The 27,528-nt window shown below is 34.6% G+C and overlaps 1 protein-coding gene across 1 annotated transcript; it reads left to right on the forward strand.

Annotated features, from left to right (window-relative positions):
* The first annotated feature begins 1,134 nt into the window (after window positions 1-1,134).
* Window positions 1,135-24,585, forward strand: LOC149782170 (metalloprotease mig-17-like). Its single transcript, XM_089934840.1, has 12 exons — window positions 1,135-1,277; window positions 1,696-1,842; window positions 2,167-2,239; window positions 4,722-4,815; window positions 5,537-5,614; window positions 7,877-8,031; window positions 13,295-13,338; window positions 14,728-14,836; window positions 15,648-15,818; window positions 16,340-16,475; window positions 23,415-23,525; window positions 24,039-24,585. The coding sequence occupies exons 3-12, from the start codon at window positions 2,208-2,210 to the stop codon at window positions 24,078-24,080; spliced, it is 972 nt and encodes a 323-aa protein (XP_089790966.1). The 5' UTR covers window positions 1,135-1,277; window positions 1,696-1,842; window positions 2,167-2,207; the 3' UTR covers window positions 24,081-24,585.
* Window positions 24,586-27,528: the final 2,943 nt, after the last annotated feature.

A 27,528-nucleotide genomic window follows, 5' to 3' on the forward strand; every position in this document is an offset into this window, starting at 1 on the left:
AGTAGTATGGTTATATTCCTCATAATTGTCTCATACCATTTTAATACCTTGTTCATATTCTTTACCTCTACAGAGATAAATAAGTATCAATACAGTAGTAGTAAAAATAACTTTCCTAGATATATACTATCAATACTGATAAGTATGTTGCCGGTTACACACTTCAAGCTTGTGATAATAAACGTACTCAGAAACATCAACATCTGCTATTCACAAGATAAATGGTTCTCATATAAAACGTTAATAATGACAAATATGTCAGGATAATAATGATGTATCACCAAGAGTCAGGATGAAGACTATCATGATTAGCCAAGCAAGAAAGTTTAAATTTGCCGCACCAATTATCATTATTATTGCTACATTTATGGCACGTTTCCTTGACTCCGCTTATATTGTGCACCGTTACCTCTCTTTCTTGATTTATACATTTGCTCCTTTTTATGCTGATACTTTGTTAGATATATTTGTTAGATATATTAGGCACAGTCATTGGTTCACTTATGGATAATTATACAACGTTAAGTATTGGATCAGCAATAGGTGCTGATATATGTACCGTCCTAGGTATTGATTCAGTTAGAAGTAAAACATTAAGGCAATGGTTTAGGCAGTGATTCTTTAGCTCCATGTTCAACTAATACATCAGCTTCCTTTATATATATATATATATATATATATATATATATATATATATATATATATATATATATATATATAAATATATTAAATTTTCCGTCACAATTTCAATACCTTTTCAGGTGACATCGCTCTTATCTTCTTACGTCTTTTCGCCGATAGTCTATCCATGTATATACATTAAGCTAATTTTAATATCCTCTGTTACTACTCCATACCACCATACCTGGCGAGGAACCTATTGGAGTACACAACTAGAAGATACAGTACAGTGTTTATAAACTTTAATATGGAGTAGATAACAACTTAGTATAGACAAAATAGTTTAATTGATCCATAAGTTATTTGTAGTGTATTTCATATAATTTTCATATTATCAATCTTTCCGTGCGATAGGAGGTATTGTTTGCAACTAAATGTTATCAATCCAGAAATAACCGAATTTATAAAAATTATACTCTTTTCCACCCATAATTAGAACGGAAATGTACGAATTGGAGACAAAAATTACGACCTTCACCCAGCGGTACATGATGTTACATCAAGAAAAATAAACTTGCTTGAAGATCACAGTGATCTTGGGAAACGATATTTACTTCAGGACCAAGCATATTCTGGAGAAACAAATTCAGTCGAAAGTAAAGTTTGCAAATTCCTATTTTATTTATAGTATAAAAGATACAGACACATTATTCGTATTATTTTACCGCAAAGTCATGAACGTTCAATTTCTTTCATGAGCACAAATGTAGTATTACAATGGGCATGGCAAGATGCATACATATGACAAATGATTTCATTTTTGGCGATAATTCTTATCTATTCATACTTAGCAACGAGTATTATCTATTGTATAAATTACGATTTATTTGCATTTGTTCTATTTTAATTTAATGGGAAAAGAGATGAAATTTACAAAGATATCAATGGTTAAAACCATTGTCTACATCTCGATATCCGATAGACAGCAAATATAATGACAATGACAAAATTAATTACGTATGATTCAACTTACCTCACTGTCCCTTTATTTAATCAAGAATATCTCATTTGCAGATGTTGCAAATAACAAGGAAAGAAAAGAACAAGGACTTCAAGATCTTCATCATTTTAATGGACAAGACAAGAATAACCATTTTCTTCGCGCAGATGCCTCGATATCATCACAAAGTGTAGCTGATTTATATTATAGTGCAGTAACAGGTGAGAACAGATCGAAAGGAGCAATAGAGACTGTGTGATATGAGCATACAAGTGCTAATATAACATATCAAGATAGTGAGATAATCCAGGATTAAGAAGCTCTATTTGTTGTATCTCTTGCCAACCCTTTAGAATTATCTGCCTTCTGAGAATACATCAATTATCGAAGAACATAAAATTTTATATGGAGACTATTGTGAACACAATCTCATCAAAGTATTTTATATTCAAATGCAAATACGATATAGGTTTAATTTAATCCGTGCAATCTAAGTTTTTGACTATGTAAAATCAACGTTTTCCCATTACATCATATATCCACAGATAAATCACGACGTTCAGTGGATGAATACTATGTGAATGTCATGGTAATGATAGATCCAGGAGTATGGGACTTGTAAGTGCTCGTTTTCCATAAAAGTATAGATAACTGTTCATTCATGTGCAGATCAATTATCAGTATCTCGCTCTCACTATATATATATATATATATATATATATATATATATATATATATATATATATATATATATATTATCATACAAATAATAATATCATACAGGTTAGACACAATTTGTAATTCATGCTCTACAGTGGGTAAACTTTGGTGAGTGCTGGCAAGGCGATGGGTGCCATTTATCCGTGGACCTGGGTTTTAATCTCAGTAGAGCACGAATTAAAAATTATCTAACATGTATGAATGTATTATTTGTATTAAATATTAATGATATATGTTATTATCAATCATTCTACAATAGAATCTAGGGATAGCACTTTCCGTTCTGTGTAGTGTATATTTGTAATTCTGTGTTTCCGTGTCTCTATATATGTCTGTTTTTCCGTCCGTCTGTCTGTCTGTCTGTCTCTCTCTCTCTCTCTCTCTCTCTCTCTCTCTATATATATATATATATATATATATATATATATATATATATATATATATATTAAAAAATACAAAGTAATCATTTCAAGTGAATTGACAATATTTTGAATAAAGTTCCAAACAGTCTTAAAGTCCTCTCACAAGTCTAAAGGTATAGAGTATTCCGAATGATTTCCGGTTTTGTGCCGTCTGAAGTCCAGTATTTATTTGTGCCTATGTACCAATAGTCTGGAATAGTACTGATAGGGCAATAATCATGATCCAAAAAGGTGATATAATCGAGTTGGTACTTAAAATATATAAATTAATTTCAAAATAGTGCTTTATTCTAAAATGTATCGATGAGGACATTTTAGTTCCATTGATTAATTTAAATAAATAAATCCTCTCAAATTTTAGCTACATACAAGTAAAATTGATTCCTGGAAAGACTGATAGATAGGAATAAATATTTCTGTTCATTACTACCTTTATACAAAAACCTAAGACACATTATTAACAACAAGACGCTGGTCCACCGTACTTTGCCGTACTTTGCCAGAAGAATATTCTAAGTTGCAAACAAGGTCAGATCTATTTTTATTTTTTAAATAAAAACAACATGTCAAACAGCAAGCAGACTAGTCATTACCATGAAGGCGACCAATGTCCAAAACTCGGATCCAGCTAAACATGTTTTCCTACAATGTACAATTATCTTGATAGACTCTACACTCACCATTTGTATAAATTACTCTTCCCCTGATACAGAACAAGAAAGAGCTATACAATAAATCTTTCCTATATATATTAATCAAGCATACAAATGATCGTATAATAATTAAAATTACGTAGATAGATTTTTTTGTGAAATTGCATTAATAATATCTGGATTTTTCTCTCTTTCCTGAGTGTTTGGCTCTGAATTTCCATCATTTCTTTCTGAAACTGGAGCTATAATGACATTATTTCCAAGTGGGATTTAAATTTTCTTTCTTAAAATTTAATTCAAAGCCTGATCGAAATACAAGTCACGTTGATCCCAGAAGGTATTTTCCACCAATATTGATCAAATCTTTTCTTTCTTCTTGCTTTGTACATGAATAAATCATCAAATAAAGGTTGTATTGTCAGGCAAGCTCAAATAATTCGTCCTATTTCTAAATAGCTAAGGCTTCCTGAGCAAGAATGAAAACAAAGCTCTCAATTTGACATTCTGAAAGCTTGTGAGTTTTCTCTAAATAGATCTCAAATATGTGAAATCAAACTATTACTGGCTAAGAAAATTCCAGACCAACGTGAATTTCAATTTCGTAAAGATCTTTAATTTGTCAAAAATATTTCTCAGAAATTCGAATGAAGATAGAGCCCCAAAAGTTTTATTACGAACCTAGGTTCTTAAATTAACTGACAGAAAAGAGAGGAAACCAACAAGGTTTATAAAATTCAACAAATGATCTATTTCCTTCCAATACAGAGTGAAATAAGAAAACGAAGTATCCAGGTCATTGCTGGAAAACAAAGTTCGTTGAAGTGTTTTTCTAATTAAAAGCTTCAATGACAATAAACCAAACGCTCCCTAATTATGTGTTAAAATGTCCCTGGATACATCTTGGCCAGAATATTAATTATTTGAGACAAGGATGTTAACTAGGGTCCCATCAAATTTTCACCAACTTCCAGTGCTACATTTTTGAGAATTCATGATACGATTGGAATATATGACTTTTTAAATCCACTTTGATAATTAATACCGTATATTTTCGGGTATTTGTATCCTCGCGAATCGGAATCCCATATGAGAAATCATGAAAGTCCCACAGAAGGCGTATAAAAGGGCATGTAAATCATTTATAATGATTATGGACGTAACATTGCAACTGTTGTTTCGTTCCTGAGAAAGAGAGCATTTATACAATTCTCCTGCATACATGTTAATATTCTTGTTACTACACAATATAATGCGTGTGCACACACACAGACATAGATAAAATATTAATTTCGTCTTAACTTGCAGATATTCTTCGGCGGTACGAACATCAAATCTCCTTAAAAAAAGGGAAAAAGTGAAAGCAAAGATAAAGGAAGCTTACTCACACATTATGAACGGTGTAAGTAATTCATTCTCAGCTAGTGAACACGTTAACAGTCATATGATTTCAATAATACATTTGTGTTTTAAAATTCAAAGATGATGATTTCACAATGGACACATGACTGATTCAACAGGACAAACACAATATTCTTTTGATCGCTGAACAGAAAGAGTTTCGTGTTATTTGGATACATCTCACCTGACAGAATATTTCTAAACAATATCAACCACTTGGCACTATTATTATTATTATTATTATTATTATTATTTGTATTTTAACAGATATAATTAGACTGACACGTTCCCAAGTAGCTCCTCTGTAATGACATTTCTTTTTACACTATGGCCACCTCGACAGACAAAGCCTTCTGCAAGAGTTTGAAAATAGCAGCAACAAAAGAGTGTCCTATAAATGGCAATGGTAATACTATTCAGAACGTCATACACTGGCCACCTCTATGGAACAGCCAAACTATTGGTCTACGTAGTGTCTGGTTTAGACAAGCTTAATTTTACCTTACAGAATTTAGCATTATATTGCATGACAAACGTTGATAATAATGTTTCTTTCCTTATCGTTGTTACGTTGCAAAAGCGATGTTATGCCTCTTCTCTTATTCGTGCTGTACTTGTTTTTTTCTCTGAGAAGACAGACAAAACAACAAGGTAATATACATTTTCATATTGATATCGTAAGTTATAACCCCATTGAAAGAATGAATTCGTATTTTTCACAGGTAAACCTGCGCTACAAAGAAATACACGATCCTAGTATATCAATCACTGTCACCCTTTCTGGATTTATTATTTTCCAGGTAAGAAATTTTGTGAAAATCGGCTTCATGCAAGTCCTCGAGTGTTTTTGATAGAGTGTATGGTTTGTCCGAGGATACATGGTTTAATATAAATTTTCCATTACAGTAAAAGTAACATTCTGTTTTGCGTGGAGTGAGGTGATAATGATTTCTAGAAACTTTAAAGTTTCAAAGGGTAAAACTCATTATTTATTATCTATCTGAATTTATAATAAACGTGTAACGAAATAAAATGTAAGTCCTTCTGCTCAGATTAACAGCCCAGTAGAGATAAAATATTTCAATAGTGAAATGAGAGATAAAGAATCGAAAGCCGGTTTTCTGGAATAACATTACTAGGTAAGATATAACTTCCCTTACGACAAAGTTTTAATTTTTATTTCACCAATAACGCAACATATTTTATATAAAACAGGTTAGGTTAAAGGTGAATGAATCAGGCTGCTTTTTTTGCCTCATGCAGATGAATCTAATACCAAGGTTTAATAGTACTCCTTGAGTTTGAAAAGTCTCGCTTTGTCCTATGTATAGCTTTATTTGTTTTTTCTTACTTTTGGTTCATGATTGTATTTATTTTGTGTGTTACACTTTTGGTACATAATTTGCAAATGGCCGGTAGATAAGTGTTGTTATGTTTTTGATAATAAACGTTTTACGAGTTTGGAGTTATTTGTGATTGATTTTTTACAGTCATATGGTTGGGTTCTGCGACGTAGGTCACATGGATAGGTACTGTGAAATGATGAATTGAATTGTAAAGTTTCTCACGTAGGAATATAATGCGATGTATGCCTGTAATAGATGTTGGTGATGTATATAAGGAGGAAACTGGGCAATTAATTTATTCCTTATTCTGATTTGTTTCTAATTCTTTTTTATATATTTTGCGCTTAGATCAGTATTCAGCTGTGTTTAATGTTATAGATCAGTATTCAGCTGTGTTTAATGTTATGTTTAGACACAGTTTAAGGAGACATTTCTTTGAAATATTCGTTAGAATTAAAATGTGCTTGAATTATTGTGAATTTATTCAATGGATTACTGAACAATGACATTTCATGAAGACTATTGGTTCATCAGTAAATCACAGGACTTGGAATTTATTCGGTACACTCGATTCTGTTGGACTTGTGTATACTGTTCAAGTGTTAATTTGGACTTAATTCATAATATTGTAAGATCCTCTTGAATGTTCCTTTGTTAATTTAGAGAATTAAATTATTTGATAAGGGTTACAAAACGTTATGCGTTTGCGTCTATATATTTCTTTATACAGATAGAGCTGTAGCAGTTGTAAACATTAAACAGCCTATTATTTATCCCAGTGCATCCGCGTTGGTTCTAATTTCAAATATTAAACATGACTTTACCCACTACCACTTTCATGACTCAAATTACATAGGGTACTCCTTACTAATACTTCACTAACAATGATATATATCATGGTGATACAAGCACATTCTGTAATAATGGGTCTTACTTCTGGAGAATGTTCACTGATGCAAATATATTGGTACTCATCGCCGAATAAAATTGCAGAATGCAATCATTGGATGAGTCGCAGTCAAAACAAGAGTAATCTAGACTGGATTGCATATTATTAGCATCATAAACATTAAAGATAAAGAAAAATGTGCAAACGAGACACCATGTTTAGAATAATATAAAAACAATACGTTACCTGATAAAAGGACTTTAAATACGGCAAATTGGAAGATTTTGTTGGCTTCGTTGACTTAGAAGTAATTGTAATGTACAGATTGTTAGAGCCAAATACAAGCTGATACACATGTCATTAATGTAATTTAACATTATTGAGAGAGAGAGAGAGAATTATTATGATGAACTATTCTTTTCTGTCTAGTCATTGCAGTGGAAACGTAGTGTAGAACAGCTTTTTTGTCCAAGAGTCTTCCTCTATATTTTCCGTTTTTTTCTTTTCTCTCTCTCTCTCTCTCTCTCTCTCTCTCTCTCTCTCTCTCTCTTCGTGTACTTGCATATATTATATTTAGATCTGTACTTAATCGATATACCTACGAAATTAAATTAACTTGTAGCATGCTCCCTAATCTACACCGAACCATTTACAGGTGAAAATTAAATTAACTTGTAGCATGCTCCCTAATCTACACCTAACCATTTCCAGGTGAAATAAATGGGACAAAGACAATTTTTCTTTCTTTATCTTTGTTTTCCATCGCTTGCGGACAGAGTGAGATCGATATTCAACACTGACGAAGTCGTTTGTTATTTTACTTACAGGCAGAAGTTTTATTTCCACGCCTGGTTTCTGATGTGGAGATTATTAATGGGACAAAGTATATTGAGAGACAGAAATATCTTAGTGATCTGTTTTACTGGGATATAAACGGCACTAACAATGTAATGGACTTCGATCAGGCTCTTCTCTTCACGAGGTAAGAGCATGTACACAGGGTATAGAACTCACTGTGCGGATACGAATAATTAGGGGCGTACTTCACATAAATTACGCACGAAATGCGTTTTGAATATGTTGATTAGTGAATAAAAATATCAATGGAAGGTTACAGAATACTTTGAAATTATTTGAGACATACAGGGTTTGAATTTTCCAATTACATATACACAACGTGCACAAACGTGTGCAGACAATTCACTCAGATTAAATTTTCAATCTGTATTCTTAAAACGATGTAAGAAACTGTCACAACTTCATTAGAATAAATCAGACCTTTAAATCATATATTGAAATACTTTTCAGAGTTTGTGACATGCTTCTAAATAATGCTGTTAAATACGTTCCATTGGTTACAATACAGGCGAAAGGGGATTTGTTGGTTTTATCGTTTATCAGAGGCACTTTCTTTTTTTTCAAATCATAAAATGAACATTTTTGTCTCACAATCCCTTAATTGAAATTGGCCATATAATACATCAATATTTTTTTCGATTCGTGTATTCATTTACTAGTATATGTCTTCGCCAATTCACTCTCAGCAAGTGTATCGATAAATAAACATCAATCAGACGATTTCAGACTATATAGTATGTTATGCTTATGGGTGGCACGAACAAATTAAAGCAGCATCTTTTATCAAGAAACAACGTGCTATAAATGTTTAATGCTGTTACGATCTGTTTCACTGTGTAGATTGGAATGATTAGTTTTTCCCAATCCACTTCTCGCTTGCCGATTATCTAAATAGCGAAGCAAAAGCACAAAACAAAAGACAAAAAGCTAGTACACACAAAACATTTAGTGTTATCAGCTGCTAAGTCCACACCATATGCATCCCGTTATATATATATATATATATATATATATATATATATATATATATATATATATATATATATAGCATGAAAGCTGTATCAATGATATACCACGAGATGTATATTTTTTATTAAAAGAAAACTTGGCAAACCTGGTTTTCATTTAATGAAAATGTATACTGCGAGTGGTATATCACTGATGCAGAATACATGCTTTACATATATATTATTTATATCACAAATAAATACAAACATTTCCCTTTGAACACAGTTACGATATGCTCCAGGCAACTGTATATTGACAGAGTGAATCAACTCCTCACATCCCTGCGTGTGCGTCCGCTACAAAATGTAGTTCTACGCCTTTTGTTGTTGTTCACAATCACATATGCAAGTTCATAACTCGACTGTTTTCTTTTTAAGTTTCTATTTTTATTCACATTAATGAAATCAATATAAGGCATACTTATTAATTAAACATGAAAGTTGGTTTTTATGAAGAAAAAAGTATACTACAAACAGTGTTAGCTTTCTGTACACTGAACTTGAATGCTAGGCATTAACGTGCTGGCGAATTGAAATTAGCGTGTAATAAAAAAACAAAGCGAAATAACGAAACAAAAAGATGTAATTAAAATATTTAAATACATCTACATTTGATCCAAGTCATTATTCTGCTGTAATTAACATTTATAACATTTATAATGACTATACAATTCTCTCTCTCTCTCTCTCTCTCTCTCTCTCTCTCTCTCTCTCTCACTTTTGGACGTTCTGACATAAATTAACCATAATTAATAAGTGTGGAGACACTGTCGTATAACATAAGCGAAAATCCCCAACGCTTGTTTGTAAATGTTCATACTTAATAAATAATGATCGATATTTAAAATATTATAATAGGTTTCAGAAACAACAATAAATACGATACAATATATTTTCCTCGTAACCGACAAATTTGACATATAGTGTCGACTTTCTATTGCAACTATGTATCATTGATATTATGAACACTGTACATAGATTAAAAGGAAACTGTAAACATACCGTTACCATGAACCACATTATATAAGGTTCATTGGTACAAGTTAAGTTTTAATGTTTTCATCCAAGGCAATTTGTTTTTCTCTCTCACTCCATTGTTTGTCATATTTTGTCCTTTACACACGATAGGGGAGAGGGGAAAGGAAAAAAAAGGATTCCAATGAAACTGTGTACCATTTTAATTTCATTTAGAAAACGGGGACTATTAATATCTGCATCGTTATTTTTCATATGTCATTTATGATCAATGAGTGGAAATTCATCATTGATCTATAGGCTTGCAGTTGAACGAATGTTTATAAATTCGTATTATTGCGCCATTGGCCGGATCATAATTTGATATACTGTTACGTGTTTACGTGTTTAGGCTCGCATAAGAAGTAACACAGAAAGAGTGAAAAAGCAAGCATTCAAACGGTTAACAAATAATTTATTTCCTGGAAAAATTCTGTTAAAATAAAAAGGAGAAGAACTTACGGTTTCAAGAATCAAATCCAAAATTAATCTAAGAATAATCCACGAATTATATTGCAAAAGTCCTAGTAAAAAATGTTTCAATAATTTCAAGTTCCAATCCTCGTGGAAAATCCAAGATGGATGACGATGACTTATCCTGTAGTATGTACTGTGTTGTCGTTTACAGTTCCTTGTAGAAATACAAAAATTACACTCCGGTGTTGGAAATCCAAATTAAATTTTTAAGCAATGTCTTTCCAAAATTTCTGTGTGAGCACTCCACAAAATATTTCCAGAGAAAAAAGAATTAATCCTTTTGAAATCAAACTGATCTGAAGACAATTATAACTCAAAATCTGGCTACGACAAAATAACTTGACATCAGTGTTAAAAGCCCAAAACTAAGAAATCTCTCTCTCTACGCATCTCTATTAAAACTAACAAATGCGCAGTAATGGAAAACCGGAATTGCTAAAGCGAAAGGGGAGCACGTGATCGTGTTTATGTCACTTACACAAAAATGACCCCGACAAAAACCAATCATTTTAAACTAAAATACAACTTGCCTACGAAGGTTGCTACAAATTCTAAAACAAGGTCAGAATTTAGATCAACGCCTGGTGTTTACAAAAATAATTATTCAGGTCAACCGATTTTATGGAAAATATCATCTCCAGTAAATAAATTTACATTATAATAGCATATAATAGAATAAAAAATTTGAAACTGACAAACAATTAAATTAAAATAAATATGAATTAAATCAGATATGAGTAACATATACCAAAAGAGTAATGCACTGTATAATGTCGATTTATATCTCCGCTCCCATTCACTCCTATGAACGCCAAACGTTGGCAGATATTTCCAGATATGATCAAGAAGGTTGTTTTCAAGTAACAAAATAAGGTGATCATTTGACCCATCTATCTGTCAACCAGTTGCCTGATTTCGTTTTTGAATCGCTTTTTCCTTGGTGCCTCCCTCTCTTTGTTGGTAATAGTTTGGGATTCATTGCTCATTTTGCCGGCTTTTTCAGGGAATCCAGGTTAGAGTGTTAATGTAAACTACAACACATTTATCAGAAGTAATTACTTTTTTGGATCATTGTTGTTAATTTCAGTGGGCAATACATGTTCGAAAGGTTCTTATGTGAAAAGAAGAAACGTTTCAAAAAGGAACTCTGTAAAACATTATACAATGTTGATAGCATTTTTAGCGTATTATACTTATAATCTAAGTACCTAGAATGTTAGAGTTATCATCGGTGATATTACTTTTACAAGATCTCAAATAACAGTAATGTTTGTCGCATTACAGTGCGTATATCTGGGAACTGATTTTTAGGCTGGCTATCTGACCGGGAAAACATAACATTTTAGTAACATTTCTTAATTGTTACCAAAATATCATTACTTCATACGTGCTCATTAGAGATTTTATTCGATATATTATCTACATTTGCTTTTCCATAATGAAATTTCAGTTGTGACTAAATCTGATTGATATATATGTTAATAAACGTTTCTTCCTAGAACACTGTATAGTAAAGTTCTTCCAAGATGTTTTCGACATTGGTGGATGAGGCTTAACCTTGCCTTAGGAAAGAGTCGACCACGAGGACACCACCAGGGCCTTATTACTCACTGTGCACTGTATCCAAATTGCACACTGTTAATTACACTGTAATTCTCATGCTCTAAAGACTAATCCGTATCCTTGAAATAGTTAACAACATTTTTACATCCAAATAATGAGTATAGCCAGGAAACTTAGAGAGGAAAATACTACTATGAAAATAGATAAGGACTATATTCGTGAGTACTAAACTCCAAAATAATGAGTTTTATCTGATGCCATATAAAACAGCATTCAATAGGTCCATTTCAAGAACTGACTGGGAGTTTATATTAATAATCTGTTGCAGATACAGTTTCAAATCTGAATGCACTGAATTAGGTTGAAAGAGAGAGCGTGAAAGAGCGAGACAGACAGACAGACAGACAGAACAAAGGTTTAGCTGCATCATATTTTCTGAAGATCGTGTTCTTAGAAGACAACGTACATAACAAAGAAATTAGCTAAGGCGTACATCGCATTAGATATTATGTACAGTCATTTCGAAAAAGAAGTATGTTTTGTAACACTTTGAGAAGCAAGGAATAATCACAAGCATAACAACTGAAATAAAATATTTATTTACCTATTATATGTCTTTTATTTATGATGAAATCAAGCCAACAAGGTTTAGTCATAACAAAACAGCAATTTTACTATGGTGTCGTCTGCTATTGAAAAGGAATCAGTAGATCTCTAAACTTCTTAGCCAGTTCATCTGTCATGCTGCACTGTAACTGGTCATATCTTTCTCTTCTCCATGCACATGCATTGACATACACAAATTTTATGTGGGTCATGCTTGACCTATAGATGCATATTACAAGCTAAACAATGAAGTGAATTGTCTATATATGTTATTAAAGTTTATTATAAAGTATAATTTTCATATTTTTCTGTCAAATAATGTGGTGCAATTGAATCTTCTGGATTACGTTTTATATGCTGTAAAATGTAATTGACATACTTTGGATCAAAGGTAAGAAGCTGTCAATTTCGTTTCATGTCGGATAGTTTCATTCTGATATGGCAAACTGTAGCAAATGTGTAGGAATGCACTAAACATTAATTCTATCCTCACCTTTGTATACTCTTATAATTTCTTTCCTTAGATGTGGTACATCTATCTGAGTCGTTTCTAAGACTGCATAACAATTTCTTCTTTTTTGGTGAAAGTTGTTACATTTTTCATCCATTTTCTTGAATACGTTTCTCTATTATCCAGCAATATATACCGTGGTTTTTACTTAATGATGTCAAACCAACAATCGTACAGGAACACAGAATGACTATTGTTTTTATTTTTAGATACGACTTGTATGCCAATTACACTAGTAATAATTACGTCAATGGTACGTACACTCGCCCCGTCTCGTACACTGTTTGTCCCAGTCTCTTCTCCCTCTCGGCGTGTCTCTCTCTCTCTCTCTCTCTCTCTCTGATTTTATATCTTATGAAATAATTTGTCACATAAAGTCTTTACAAGTTTAAACCATGCAATTGACAAATTTCTTTTTTAGAGTCAATATTTCTTACATCAGATGGCATATTCAAGACACCTCCAACTGATTTCTTCGAAAACCGTTAAAGGAGTAGAAATATAAACTTTAAAGCGTTAGTTTAGTCTCAGCCAAACATTGTTACTTATTTTGTTGGTAATAGTTTCGTAATACATGCTCAATTATATATATATATATATATATATATATATATATATATATATATATATATATATATATATATATAAAATCTCCATCCTTCTCCCTTTCTTCGCCCTCCCCACTTGTTTTCTTTAACAAGTTGTCATTACAGATAACTTATTGATTTTGTGGAATTTCAATTATTCTGAGATCAATGCATATCTTTATTATTGAATGCGATCAGCTTAATATAGCGTTCAATCTGGTTGATATAAAGTAGTTACATTAATGTAATCTTATTTTATGTATCCAACTGGGCGCCCTTTACAGTATGAAGGAACACAATAGCGGTAATATCTAGATGTCAAATCTCTGTTAAAAACCTAAACAAACACAAAGTTGTACAGGTCTACAACACTGTGATTATGGCCAAGGATAGTCTTAGCAGAACCTGTTTTAAGGCTCTCAGCTAATGATGCTGGCTCAAAACCTGCCGCCTGGCGATGTATCGTCGTACCATGGTATCTGTATGGTCTGTCGTACATTGGTTTTAATGAAGTTATGGCTCATATCACTTTTGTATGGGATAATTTGTTATTTCCTTATCACATTCCTAAGCGTTACATCTGTAAATATTGTAAATGTCCGTATTTTGAAGCATTACTTCCGTTCTGTTTATGCAGCAAAATAACAGTCGATCGAAATTGACTCAAAAAGTGTAATAGATGTTAGAGACTTTTTTTGAGAGTTAAATTGTGCATAAAGAGTAAAAAGCACACGTTGGCAGCATCGATAAATACCCTGATAACCTTTTAGTTTACATAACCAATCTTGGAAAGCTATTGTATAAATTAATCTAGTTCTTTAGTTACAATGGGTGTAATCACTACACGTATATTGGTATAACTATTTATGTGGAAGTAATCAGGGTGATATGAGCTTTGCTTTTCGATCGTTCGTACGAGATGACTACGAAAAATTATTGTAGATTAAATATGGGTTATTGAGTTCATGTAATTAATACATTCTGTCAGTTTGACTCACAACATCTGATAAAATTTAAAAATTAACCTTTTTAAAACCGACCTTTCCTTCTTTTAGGTTATAGCTATATTGGTGGGGTATGCGTTCGGGGTTACAGATTTTCGATTATCCAGGCAAGTGATTATTCTCTGACGATGAGGACAGCAGCGCATGAACTTGGACACAGGTAAGTCAACTCCTGGTTCGATCCTGCACTTTCCTGCATTTTGTTCACTAACTTAGCACTTCTGTTGCCTCGTGTTGGAGTTTTGATTTCACACGCACCATTGTTAGTAAACGCCAACACAAGGCAAGTTCCTTCCTCGGGTTCCTTGGTTTCCTATATGTCAAACACCAGATCAAGGTATCCTTACAGCTTCGAGAATGTAACTTAACATCGTTGTAAAATAGGTACAGTTAGATAATCAAGAAATCACACAGATTTGAGAAAATGATCAGACTACTTACTCTCATAGAATGTTTATAACAACAAGTGCGATTAGGCGAACATTCCCACCTTGCAGGATAATATGATTTGAATATTGGGACTGAAATTCAATCCATTCTTGTTTTCTACAGCATATTTATATTTAATTTTACAACGTCTTCTGTTGATAATTAAACTGAAGCTAATTGAAAATGTAAATATCTGGAACAGTGCAATGCAAAAGTTCCAATTTAGATATTTGAAGAATACAATAGGAGACTTTTAATTATTACCTGCTTGAGATCTTATAACATATGCATAATGTAAGTGTTAAACAAGACAATTATCTACTGACAGTAATCGATACTCGAATATTCCTTTTGAAGATAATTCATGTTTGTCCTGAGATACTAATGATATCGAAAAAGACGATAATTTAGTTTGCTGAATATCTATCGTTTGCTAACAGCGTGTGTATTTATGTATGTGTTGGTGTGGATCTCAAAGTGATAGCTGTATTGTACTAGGTTTAAATTTGTTCTCTTACTCTGCCTGTTGTTTTTTCTTCTAGCCTTGGAGCAGTTCATGACGGTGAGGGAGTCGCCATAGCTTGCAAACCTTCGGATTTCTTTATCATGGCCCCATTTATGTATTCTCCCAACATGCAAATGAATTACACAGCAAACCCATGGCTTTTCTCCAGTTGTTCCGTGCAATCGTTCAAGAAAAGACTAATAACCAAGTATGTGCAATGTATAAAGAGACATAATTTTTTTAAGCTTGAAACTGTTTCAGACTTTCATTGTTACCGGTGACTGATTCTACCGGTGGTTTAGGAGGGGCGCAATTGAACCCACCCATTTTGAAATTACCGGTCGATTTGGATCCTCAACAATTAAGAAGTGAAGCCGAAATAATGACAATGTTCAACTTGGCCTGAGGAGAAATATATATTTATATGGGTCTCAGTCTATATGTATATGTACCTATTTATCCCAGCTTATATATGTATGTTTCTATTTTTGTCTGTGCGCAAACATTCAAGCGTATCTATGACTGTAAGTAGATACGTATATCTATTCGTACGTAAGTAGTAACGAAGGAAAGTTAATATGTATCTACGTTTGTTCGCTCTATATGGGACATCATACGAGCCTTGTGTGTGTGTGTGTGTGTGTGTGTGTGTGTGTAACTTGGACTTTTAGCGTAGTATTAACAATTTTTCAGTCATATCGCTACGATGTCTGCATTTTTGTCTTTTAGAAATTGCGTGAAGGTGATGGGTAAAGTCCACAACGAGCAAGAATGGAAAAACTATATGACGAAACAGCCAGGAGAGGTGTACTCGCTTGATGAGCAGTGCCATCTTGCTAACGGGGCCAATTCTCGTCATTGTGGTGTACGTACATTGTGTATGTGTGTGTGTACGTGTGCGTATTTGCTTGATCGCTTTCTTAATTCCAAGAAAATGTGTCAAGGATTATAAGAGATGTCATCTTATCAAATGACTTAACACTCTGTTTCTTTGCAATCAATTTCACTCAAGTATCCTCTTTGAGGTAAGGGACCGTTCATAAATGACGTCACGCACCTGGGGGAGGGGGTCACACCTTTGTGACGATGTGTGACGAGGGGAAGGAATTTGTTTAAAAAATGTGTGACGAGGGGGGAGGGGTAAAAAATCGGCCAAAATCGCGTGACGTCATTTATGGATGGCCCCTAATATAAATGCACGCACAGGACAGGCAAATGTAGAATGAAAATTATGTATAGAACTATGGAGTTCAAATGTCATTTACACAACAGAGGATATATAATACAGAGAAAAGTTAGGTAGTAAAAACTGAAAAGTAAAATATAATTCCTAAATAATTAAGATAAACCCATCGAAGTATAAGCAAATTTAGTTACAGTAGCATTAAAGTAAAACCTCTATGAAGACACTGTGATAGGCACATATTTTATGTCTGCAATGGAATAGTGAATATGTTTCTAACGAACCTGACAAGGTATCTTTCAGACAAAATACAAAATGCATATTCCAAACATTAAATAACACTGAACTCCTAAACATGGATTATTCACGGAGAAAAACTAAAAGGAAGATAATAGAGTTTCGCATGAGAAACCATTCGGCAGAACAGAATGTCAGTGCTGTCATAACCCTGTCATCGGTTACGTTGTCTGACTCTGGTATAAGTCTCTGCTCCAAGGGCCTTAAGGAATGCAAAATGGCCCAAACTGATACACTCAAACTGAAAGAAGGCTTCAGACGATTTACACGGAAAATGAGACTCAAATAATAATTAAGCTTCGATGCTGGGAAATCAAATGACAGTAGCGTTATTGAATTCGTTGACTATCACATTCACCCTTTAATGGGGATAAATGCCTTCATATATCCATGATACAACGTCTATCTCAAAACTAACTTCACATACAACACTCATTTTACATAAGGTCGTTACATATCAACATCGGACAGGACGAAGATATTACAGCCTTCAATGAAGCACGGGACGGTCAACCTACATCTTACCTGGTCAAATTCTAACGCTTGATGTTAAGTTGAAGTTTTATATTCAACGACAAATAATACTTACAAATTGTTGGAAATGCAGTGGGCATTAAAATGGCATCTTTGTATGTCAATGTATTTAAGGCATATGTGTGTGTACGTGTGCTTAGATCTGGCTACATTTGACAAGAGATTCGGAGCGATCAAGGGTCACACTTTATGGAGAGGAAAAAGAAACAGCTACATCGAATAGGTCTTAATAAACTCGACTACTCAATAGAACATCCTTCATGGAATATAAATTAAGCAAGAAACGTTAAAACTTCCCCTTCGAAGTTACTTGGTATCCCAATGGTCCAAACCTTCCACACTTTTTCGATGGCATCTACAACATATTGAAAATGCAACCTCTCAAGAAGTGCCTGTGGTTGCCTAGCGTCGACCTGAAACTCTGAAGGACCATCTGGTGCCTGCCATGGTCACTTCAAAGATCTTAGATTTGTGTACGTACTGTTGGAAAGACACGTGTTACGTAATTTGCAAACATTTTCTAGACCAAATATTCAAACGTTTCATGACGAAGAGATGGTTAAGCTTGAAACGTTTTGAAGCTGTTTTGTGTGTGTGCCTTGCTATATTTTACACTGATTAAGGAAACGTTGCAATGATGACGGTTTACTCAAAATTATGTGGTATTAATGTGCAAAGTATTGAGCATGTTTTCTCAGATTTGCGACGCTGGGCTAGATATGAGATCTGCACCTTCTTCCTATTATAATATCCAGTAAGAGTCTTATTTTGGAAATCCCACACTGTCGCTATTGATCTTTGAATCTAACAAAGCAGGTCATGTGACGGACATCATCGGATACCCACTGTTGACAAACTGCCCTTCTGTACTGAACCAGTAGTTAGCTTTCCGCCACTTGGGCTGAAATTAATATTACATTTGGAACTAGAGCGGATGTTAGCATGATGGGCTAGATATTTGTGCGTAGCTACCTATAACCGAAACAACCCATAAATTAGTATGGTTCCCTATCCACTGCGTTGCATTCCTCCGTACGAAGTCAGGCGAATGAAAGCTTGTTTCACTGACTTTGGCCTAAGGAAATGTCTGTGCCCCTGAAGTCCACACCAGTTTAACCACATGTTAATATGAATGACCACGCTAACTGGGCCTACGAATTGCTACTGCATCCTATTGTGGTCCCTAAAAAAACGAACATTAAGCTATTTCGCGGAATGAGAATGCGAACAATTTATTCGGTAGGTTAATGAAGGGTCCCTTGCACCAAACACTCCACTGAGTACATTGAAAGTCAATCATATTTTTAGAAAGTGCAATATAATCTGGGCTTATTTTATTTGTATGTTGTGTACGGGTTTATTGCTGACCTTATTAAAGTTGTCTAGGTGTGTAACATAATAGAAACCGAGTGGGTTTTGGACTAAATTAATAACGCAAACACAATGTGATGGACGATGGAAATTCATTAAATGAATTTATATATATAATAAATACAATGATTCTGTCATGCTCTCAACATACGATTGATCTAATCACTCTACACAGACATTCACAAATTGAAAAACGAAAATATGATTCGTGTAACCTTATGTATGGAAAGTGAGATTCAAATAACCACATGGACTGTAAATACGTTTCAAATAATATTAAGCAATGTAAGAGAGATTCACATAATCTGACGTATGGAATACGATTAAGATTCAAATAATCTCAAAGAATTCAAATATGTTTTCAATAATATTATGCACTGTAAGTGAGATTCACATAATCTCCTATAATAAAAATAAGATTCATAATAATCTCATGCAATTGAAAATGTACTCAGTTGAAACATCAATTGGAACAAACATATGCCTATCGACATTTGTACATTTGTATGATTCATAAACTGATGAACCACCAGTTTTACCGAGTCCTTGGGTTGGCCCATACTTTTATCGGCCGCTCACACCCTTCACGGATCCACCACATTTACAGACATACGTATACATATTACGTACAGACAGCATACAGCACCCTTTTATTGGCTACGTCTACATTCGTGGCTCCGCCACGTGTACAGACACACGTATGCACATACGTATAGACAGCACGCAGCACTAAACAGCTACAGTCAGCTCTAAGCAGCTACAGTCAGCCCTAAACATCTTCAGTCAGCTCTAAACTGCCCTGAACAGCTTCAGTCAGCCCTAATCCGCCCTGAACAGCCCTGAACAACTTCAGACATCCCTAAGCAGCTATAATAAAACCAAACTAGTCATAATAATGGGTTCTGAAAAATCTGTAGATATATGCTAACAAATTAAACTCTAATAGCAACTTGAAATTCAAAGTTCACAACTTTTCAAATCTGCATAGTAGTAAATGCATCATTACATGATATGACATTAAAACCTGAATAAGCTTCACATATCAAATAAAATATGAATTTAATACTTATCCCTATGGCTAGAGAACACAGTGGAGAACGTTCACTCCTTGACAAGATCCAAAACGACCAGTGTCGGTTAGAAATGGAATCTACCTTAACTCCATAGGAGAGTGAGTAATAGTCAGGCTAAAATACCCGTGTATACCGTGCTGTTAATGTCTGTCGCCGTAAGTAATTTTCGACGTGATACATGCTAGTACAGTTGCTTACCTGGACAAACAATTATTCACCCTAGGTAACGTTGTACGCATGTCAAATCGTTCTAAGGCACAACCAAGTTATTTCTTGCCTTATTCCGTGACAAGGTGCGCATGATCGTATAACTAATATTTGGATTTAAAATATGTGGAATAAATTAATAGGTAAGGGACTAAATTATTCATACCTATAACATTTATACAGCTGAAAGTTAATACAAAAAATATATATCGCAACCAGAGGATGACCGCTTAAAGCAGAATTACTTGGACAAATGGATCAATAGTTTCACTACACTTCATTTATTACCAAGTATTGTATTGTAAATATGTATCTCGACCGGTATTTATTTGTGATCGGTCGGTACTGAGATGGGAAATAAGGCTGAAGTTTGTAATCACATCAGGAAATAGAAAAATATGTTCTTTAAAATCTTATCTTCTTCTTGGGTATCTTTGAAAACACAGAGCATTGACTTGGCAATGTTACTAATGCAACTACTACTACTACTATTAATAATAATAATAATAATAATAATAACACTAATAATAATGATACTAATAAAAATAATAATAATAAAGCAGCTCACGTTACATACTGGTTCAGTTCTTGAATAATATTTATTAATTTAAGGAAACAATCATGATGTAGACGATGAACGGTGCCGTTCATAAAGGAACTGAAGCAAATTTATCTTGTGTCATTATTTACCACCGCTCCGGTGGTCAAGTGGTTAGAGCGTCCGTCTTGGAATCGGGAGATCGTGGGTTCGCTCCTCGGCTAAATCATGCCAAAGATTTACAAAAAATGGTACTAACAGCTTCCTAGCTTGGCTCTCAGCATTAAGAGGTTAGTGTTAGGACTGGTCGGCCTAGTGTCAGGATAATGTGACTGGGTGGGACATAATGCTACATGTCTGCAGCACGATGCCCCAGTGCTGGACATCACTATAAACTGCAACACTTCAGTCGTCATAGCGATATGACTGAAATATTGTTAAAGCTACGTTAAAAATCCTAATCACACTAGTTACCACTGCCACTCCCACCTCAGATAGATGAATATTTACCCGGCATTAGCTATATGTCATGTATTGTGTTTTTCTTGATGAGCCAAAACTATTGGAACCTGTGTTTTGCTATTATAATGAGCGCTGCTAGCTTAAAACAAAGATGCATTTATATAACTGATACATATAGAAGCTAATGTGTATCGGCTTGCGTTTCAGATTTAGAAAGAAAGTATAGTATCTTTCAATGAGATCTCTTATCACTGAATTTGTTGCTCAAGTGACTGGATTACCGTCGCTGGCATAAATCATTTTTCATGCGGGTTCTTCAATCAATCAACTCTAATATTTCGTTACTGAACATGTGTACCAGAACATATCATATACCCGATTTTTCATGCACTTTTTTCAATAAGCTTGTGTTAGTAAGGAATAATAACATAAAATGAAGTAAGGAAAAAGACGTCCTAGATTTTAGATTTTGAAACGCTACTTTTTGAAGGTGTGAATATGAACCAGTCTAGTCTGCTTCATGTGACACAGTGTCACGTTTGGTTTCTGTTTTCTTTCATAAAGAATGCCAAACAAGTCACGGCATAGTGAACTATCAAAGAATACATTTTGACCTGAATACAGCGTCTATATTAGTTATTAATATTAAAATAAATTCCTGTTTTTATTTCAAAACAGAAAACAATTCTGATACTATTACCAATGCGGAAACACCATTTAAACGAAAGTTGCGCTGAACCCTATCACACCTTACTGTCTGTAGCAGAAATGTCAATGTTAAATGACATTGCTCTCGGGACCCATAGTCGATCATTTAAGGAGCTTGAGAAGGTCCTGAACTATGGTCAGGAGGAAATGACGGATGTCTTCAAGAAATGGCGCCTTCAGTTGAGCACAACAGTCTATAGCGTCTTCCACCTTAACAATGCCAATGCGAACCGTGAGCTTTGCATCCTGTTGAATAGGCAGCACATAAACCACGACCCGATACCAACATACCTTGGTGTGAGTTTGGACAGATCACTGACATTTTACAGCTACCTGAAGAATACAGCAGCAAAACGGAGCACTCGAAATAACCTACTCCGCAAACTGGCTGGGGAACTAGTACTCAGACACTCAAGAAATCAGCACTGGCCCTTTGTAATTCGACAGCCGAGTCTTGCGCTCCTGTCTGGGATCGATCGTTCCATACCAAATTAATTGACGTCCAGCTCAACACAGCAATGCGCATGATCTTTGGAACACTACGTCCTACTCCTTTACTATGGCTGCCGGTACGCAGAAGCATTATTTCTCCACATCTCCGTCGCGAGGAAGCAGCTTGAAAATTGCTTGATAAGGTCTATGCCAGAGCGAGACTTCCATTGTGCGTGGACATCACTTTACGTTCAGCGATCCACCTAGCTTTGGGACATCCAATATGGTTAAGTCCGTTGTCAAAGGACATTACATACATTTCGGCACGGGGGGATGCGTGGTCTTCAACATATGTTGTAAACCACACCCTAGTAGCTGAGCCACCTGTCTGCCTTCCTGGCTTTTACATTCCAATACATATGTGGACCAATCGGAACTTTCTCTGAACAGGACAGGGACATTGTATAGTCAAGATTGTACGATTTGGCCAGGTCTCTGCCTCTTCCTATAACTCTAGATCTCTGCAGACCATGTCACACATTGTGAACAATTGCCCACTAACAAAGTATCCTTGTTGACTGCAGGCTTTACACCTTGCTTATAATGGTGATGTTAAATGGATGGGTATGTACTGCACACAATAAATAAATACATACATAAATAAGACATTATCAAAGTCCTATGTAATTGATGTGTCTGGAAGGGTTATGCAATAAAATATTACTCACATGATTCCAATTCAACATTACATATTACTTACGTTTTAAGGTTAGTCCACGTCAGAGCTTATTATGCCAGGTTGGATATAGTTGAAGCTGCTGGATTTCACTGAAAATGTGAAGACCCCAAAGACATATATAACTACTCTGATTAGTGTAGTGATAACCTGAGATTTGCATGAACCACATCCACAAGTTGTTAATGGAGTGTTCATCTTTCCAGTGTCCCATACAGTTAAGGGCTGTCAACGGCTGCATATCTGGTTACTTTTTTTTACAGAGCAACCTAATGTATGTTTGTCAATTTATGAGATGTACGGATCCCAAATCTGGCGTATGCTTACAGAAATATTTCGGTGCAGCGAGAGGAACAAAGTGTCATGAAAATGGGGTACTCTCTATTCCTCATATCTCTCTCTGTCTCTCTCTGTCTCTCTCTCTCTCTCTCTCTCTCTCTCTCTATATATATATATATATATATCTGTCTCTCGGTCTCTCTCTCTCTCTCTCTCTCTCGCCATCGAAATAAAGAAATGCGATTATTCATAAGGTTTATAACAAGCGTATTTATCAGATATGTTCTCTGGAAAAGGATATGACATCAGAAATTTAATTTCTAACGTTTGCACTGAATTCTGGTTGTATCGAAGAAAACCGTGGGATATTTGTGTAATTCATACTTAAATTCATGCAATTAAGTACCCACGTATTTTTACTTGCAAGTCAAACAGATAATAAATCGGTGGGTGGTTATGACGACAAAATCTGAATGTATGCCTTCTCTTACAATATATAAACACACACACAGAATATATATATATATATATATATATATATATATATATATATATATATATATATATATATATATATATATATATGCATATGTGTGTCTTGGTTTTAGTGGTGCATAAGAGGAAGGTGCACTCCGAAGGGTGCGAACTAGATGATGCATCCTATTCTGTTCTGGTTACGGCGGCACTGTTACTCAGCTACCAGACTCAGCAAGATTTATCGCTCCAATTGCTTATGCAAGATACAAGCCTTCATGTTCGATCTTACGTCAAAAACAAAATGATTATACAAACATCTAAAAAAATGCAAGCATCCCGAGAAATAATTTATTAAACTTATTGATAATAAATTGTGATTATGTTTCAAATTATTGAATGTTAATAATGTCCAATCAGTTCGAGAATAATTATACTTCTAAGATGTATTATGAAAACGAAATGTATACGTTTTCTACATGATTTGTTTTTAACAAATTTATTAAATGAAAACTGGTCCATTTTATTTGAGATATCAAGATGACAGCACATTAAAGTGCTACTTGTATTTTGAAGAAAAAAATCGCATTGTTCTGCATACAGTCAGGCATGAAATTGGATAAATTGCAGTTCTCAGTTATTTGATAATGAGTAAAACTGCCTTTTAATTTCGTCTCTGACAGCTGATATCAAAATACATTTCTAAATTAAATATATAGTTCTGTATACAGATTTTCTATGTTCATGTCATGATTTGCCGTCAATACATACATACATACAGACAGACATACATACATACATGCATGCATGCATGCATGCATGCATACATACATACATACATACATGCATGCATGCATGCATACATACATACATACATCATATATATATATATATATATATATATATGTATATATATATATATATATATATATATATATATATATATATATATATATATATATATATAACCGGGTTGGATGTCGGATTTACAACAGAACACTTTTGATGGTGATGCAAATAGAATGTTTAATGATAAATTACTTGAATGAGAAAATAATTCTGATTATTTCGTGCGTATATAATATCCAAATATTGGATCAATTAGCATAATCGGCACGATCTAAATAATGAAAATACAAATAAATGACCTTACACAGTACAAGGACAAAGTGTGATTGATTCATAGTGTTTTCACAATGAAAGAATGGTGTGTTTTACTCAAATAATAATATCTCGCATTTTACATATATAGTAAAAATGTATGCACCCAAATAGTGAAAATGATGAAAACAAATCGACAGGTGTACAAAGTATCTTTACAATCACAAAAACACACTGAGTATTACAAGCCCCAAAGATTAGCCCACGGCTAAAAGATTACATGGTTGGCATTAAACACTCTGGCACCAGCACACGTGGCTACCAGTCACATTGGTCAATCAAGCAGACCATATTACACGTTGGTTAATCAAGCAATCAGTGCTCACCAATCTCGGTCAGCAACTCCCGATCGCCTGTTGCTCGACCAGCAACACTTTTCTCATCTCTTCAGCTGCTATGGTTCAGCTTCACAGTTGCTACGGTCAGTTCATATGGTTAGCTCTTAAGCTTGTACCCCGACGATCCGATCACTCCGATCACTCTGATCAATCTGGTCAGTCCGACCACTCCGAGCACTCTGGTCAGGTGAAAATAATCTAACACCGTGTACTATGTATGACACGGGCATATACGACAGAACGTAATGACGTTATATACCGTAAGCTACACAGATTACATTATCGGCACAATAATCACAAAATACACAAGTTCCGATGTGAACCTAACCGTACCGACAAGAATCATACGGTTCTAAACGTTTAATAAAAATGCAACTTTATATTGCTAATATAAATCTCTTGCTAAGTCTCAAAGAAGAATAGAAAATATGTGCATGAAACTACGTAAGCCGATGTTACATAGAAAATATACACAAATAAACGTGGCAGCAGTACAATTGTTGTAACTTATACACAAGAAATTAGTAACTCACATACCTCTACAGCTGAAGATGGGCAAGTCCTGAAGGTAGACAGCTCACTGACACGACGTACCGTAATGTAAATATTTCGTCTTACGGTGAGGCATTTATACACAGACAGTGCTGAAATACATGTCTGTGCGCTGGAAGTATTCGGTTGTTCCCATATAAAGCAATTGTGATGAACCGAACTCACTATTTCGAAATCTTTGTACAATATACGTAAATCACACACATATATCTATGTACACAATAAACGAAACCAGACTACATGTATTTAGTAAATAAAAGGATTTATACAATTCCGTGACATCATATCCCCACATAAAAAGTCGTAACACGTTTAGAAACATCACGGAATGTGAACATAAACAATTATTCAAACACTCAGTTTTGAATAATGACCGAAATGATCTGCTAATTACACCCGCTTAACATATCAGCACCCACATTTTTGTACCCTCGAATCGCCACTATTCCGAAACTATACGGTTGCAAAGACAACGCCCAACGCATCAATATTGCGCTGTCGACCTTTGCCTTGTTCAAGAGCAAGAGCGGCTGATGGTCAGTTTGTAAGGTAAACTACCTTCCGGAAAGGTACGTATGGAATTTTCTTATCCCCCATACTAAGCCCAGGCACTCCATCTCAATCGTGGAGTAGTTTTGCTCCGTAGAGAGCAATTTCCTACTTGCATAAGCAATGGGCAATTTCAACCACTCTTGCTCATGTAGCAAAACCGCCAGACCCGTAACGGATGCATCTGTCCTCAGCACAACAGTTTTGTTCAATTCTGGCAACGTTAAGTTTGGTGCACTTACCAGTTTCTGTTTTAAAGAGTTAACTGCTTTTTCCTGGCACGCCACCAGGGAACTTTATTCCGTTTCCCTTTTCTAGTCAAATCTGTTAATTGGCTGGCAATATCTGAAACACTGGGGACTAATTTCCTGTAAAATCCAATCAAGATCTTAATTGTTTCTTTGTGTCTGGCCTAGGTGCATCTCTGATTGCTCCTATTTTGTCTTGATGAGGTTTCAACTGGAGTAGTCCACTTACAAGATGTCCCAAATAGTCTAGGTTAAAATACCCTATACTACATTTCATGGGGCTAGCTGTAAGATGGGCAGTGTGAAGTCTATCGAACAGATACCTTAATACTCTGACATGTTCATTCCAGGTATATGCATAAACAAAGATATCATCTACAAAACTGTCGACGTTTTCCATGTCGTTTAACAGTTTACGCATGAGACAAACGCACGACGCACCGGCGTTGGCTAAACCGAAAGGTATGACTTTAAACTGATAAAGACCTTTGGGAGTCGCGAATGCCCTTAAATGACATTATCAGCGATTGGTATCTGCCAATATCCCTTGGTATCGCCTAATTTAGAAATATATTTGTGACCTGACAATTTTGAAAATAAACTTTCTATATCTGACATTGGTTCTTGGTCGAATACGGTGACCTTGTTCAGTTGCCGAAAGTAAATGCAAAAACAGTTCGTCCCGTCTTTCTTTCTGACTAACACAACTGGGTATTAGTACCGGGAAATGGAAGGTTCGATCACTTCCTGATCTAATATTTTCGCCAATTCTTCGT

The sequence above is a fragment of the Sinohyriopsis cumingii genome, chromosome 15, assembly GCF_028554795.1.
Source record: "Sinohyriopsis cumingii isolate HCF-2022 chromosome 15, ASM2855479v2, whole genome shotgun sequence".
NCBI classification, from domain to species: domain Eukaryota; kingdom Metazoa; phylum Mollusca; class Bivalvia; order Unionida; family Unionidae; genus Sinohyriopsis; species Sinohyriopsis cumingii.

Coding starts and splice junctions, on each gene's coding strand:
- LOC149782170 (XM_089934840.1), top strand. CDS start 2,208: ATGGTAATGATAGATCCAGGAGTATGGGACTT. Junction 2,240..4,721: donor GATCCAGGAGTATGGGACTT/GTAAGTGCTCGT, acceptor CTTAACTTGCAG/ATATTCTTCGGCGGTACGAA. Junction 5,615..7,876: donor CTGGATTTATTATTTTCCAG/GTAAGAAATTTT, acceptor TTTTACTTACAG/GCAGAAGTTTTATTTCCACG.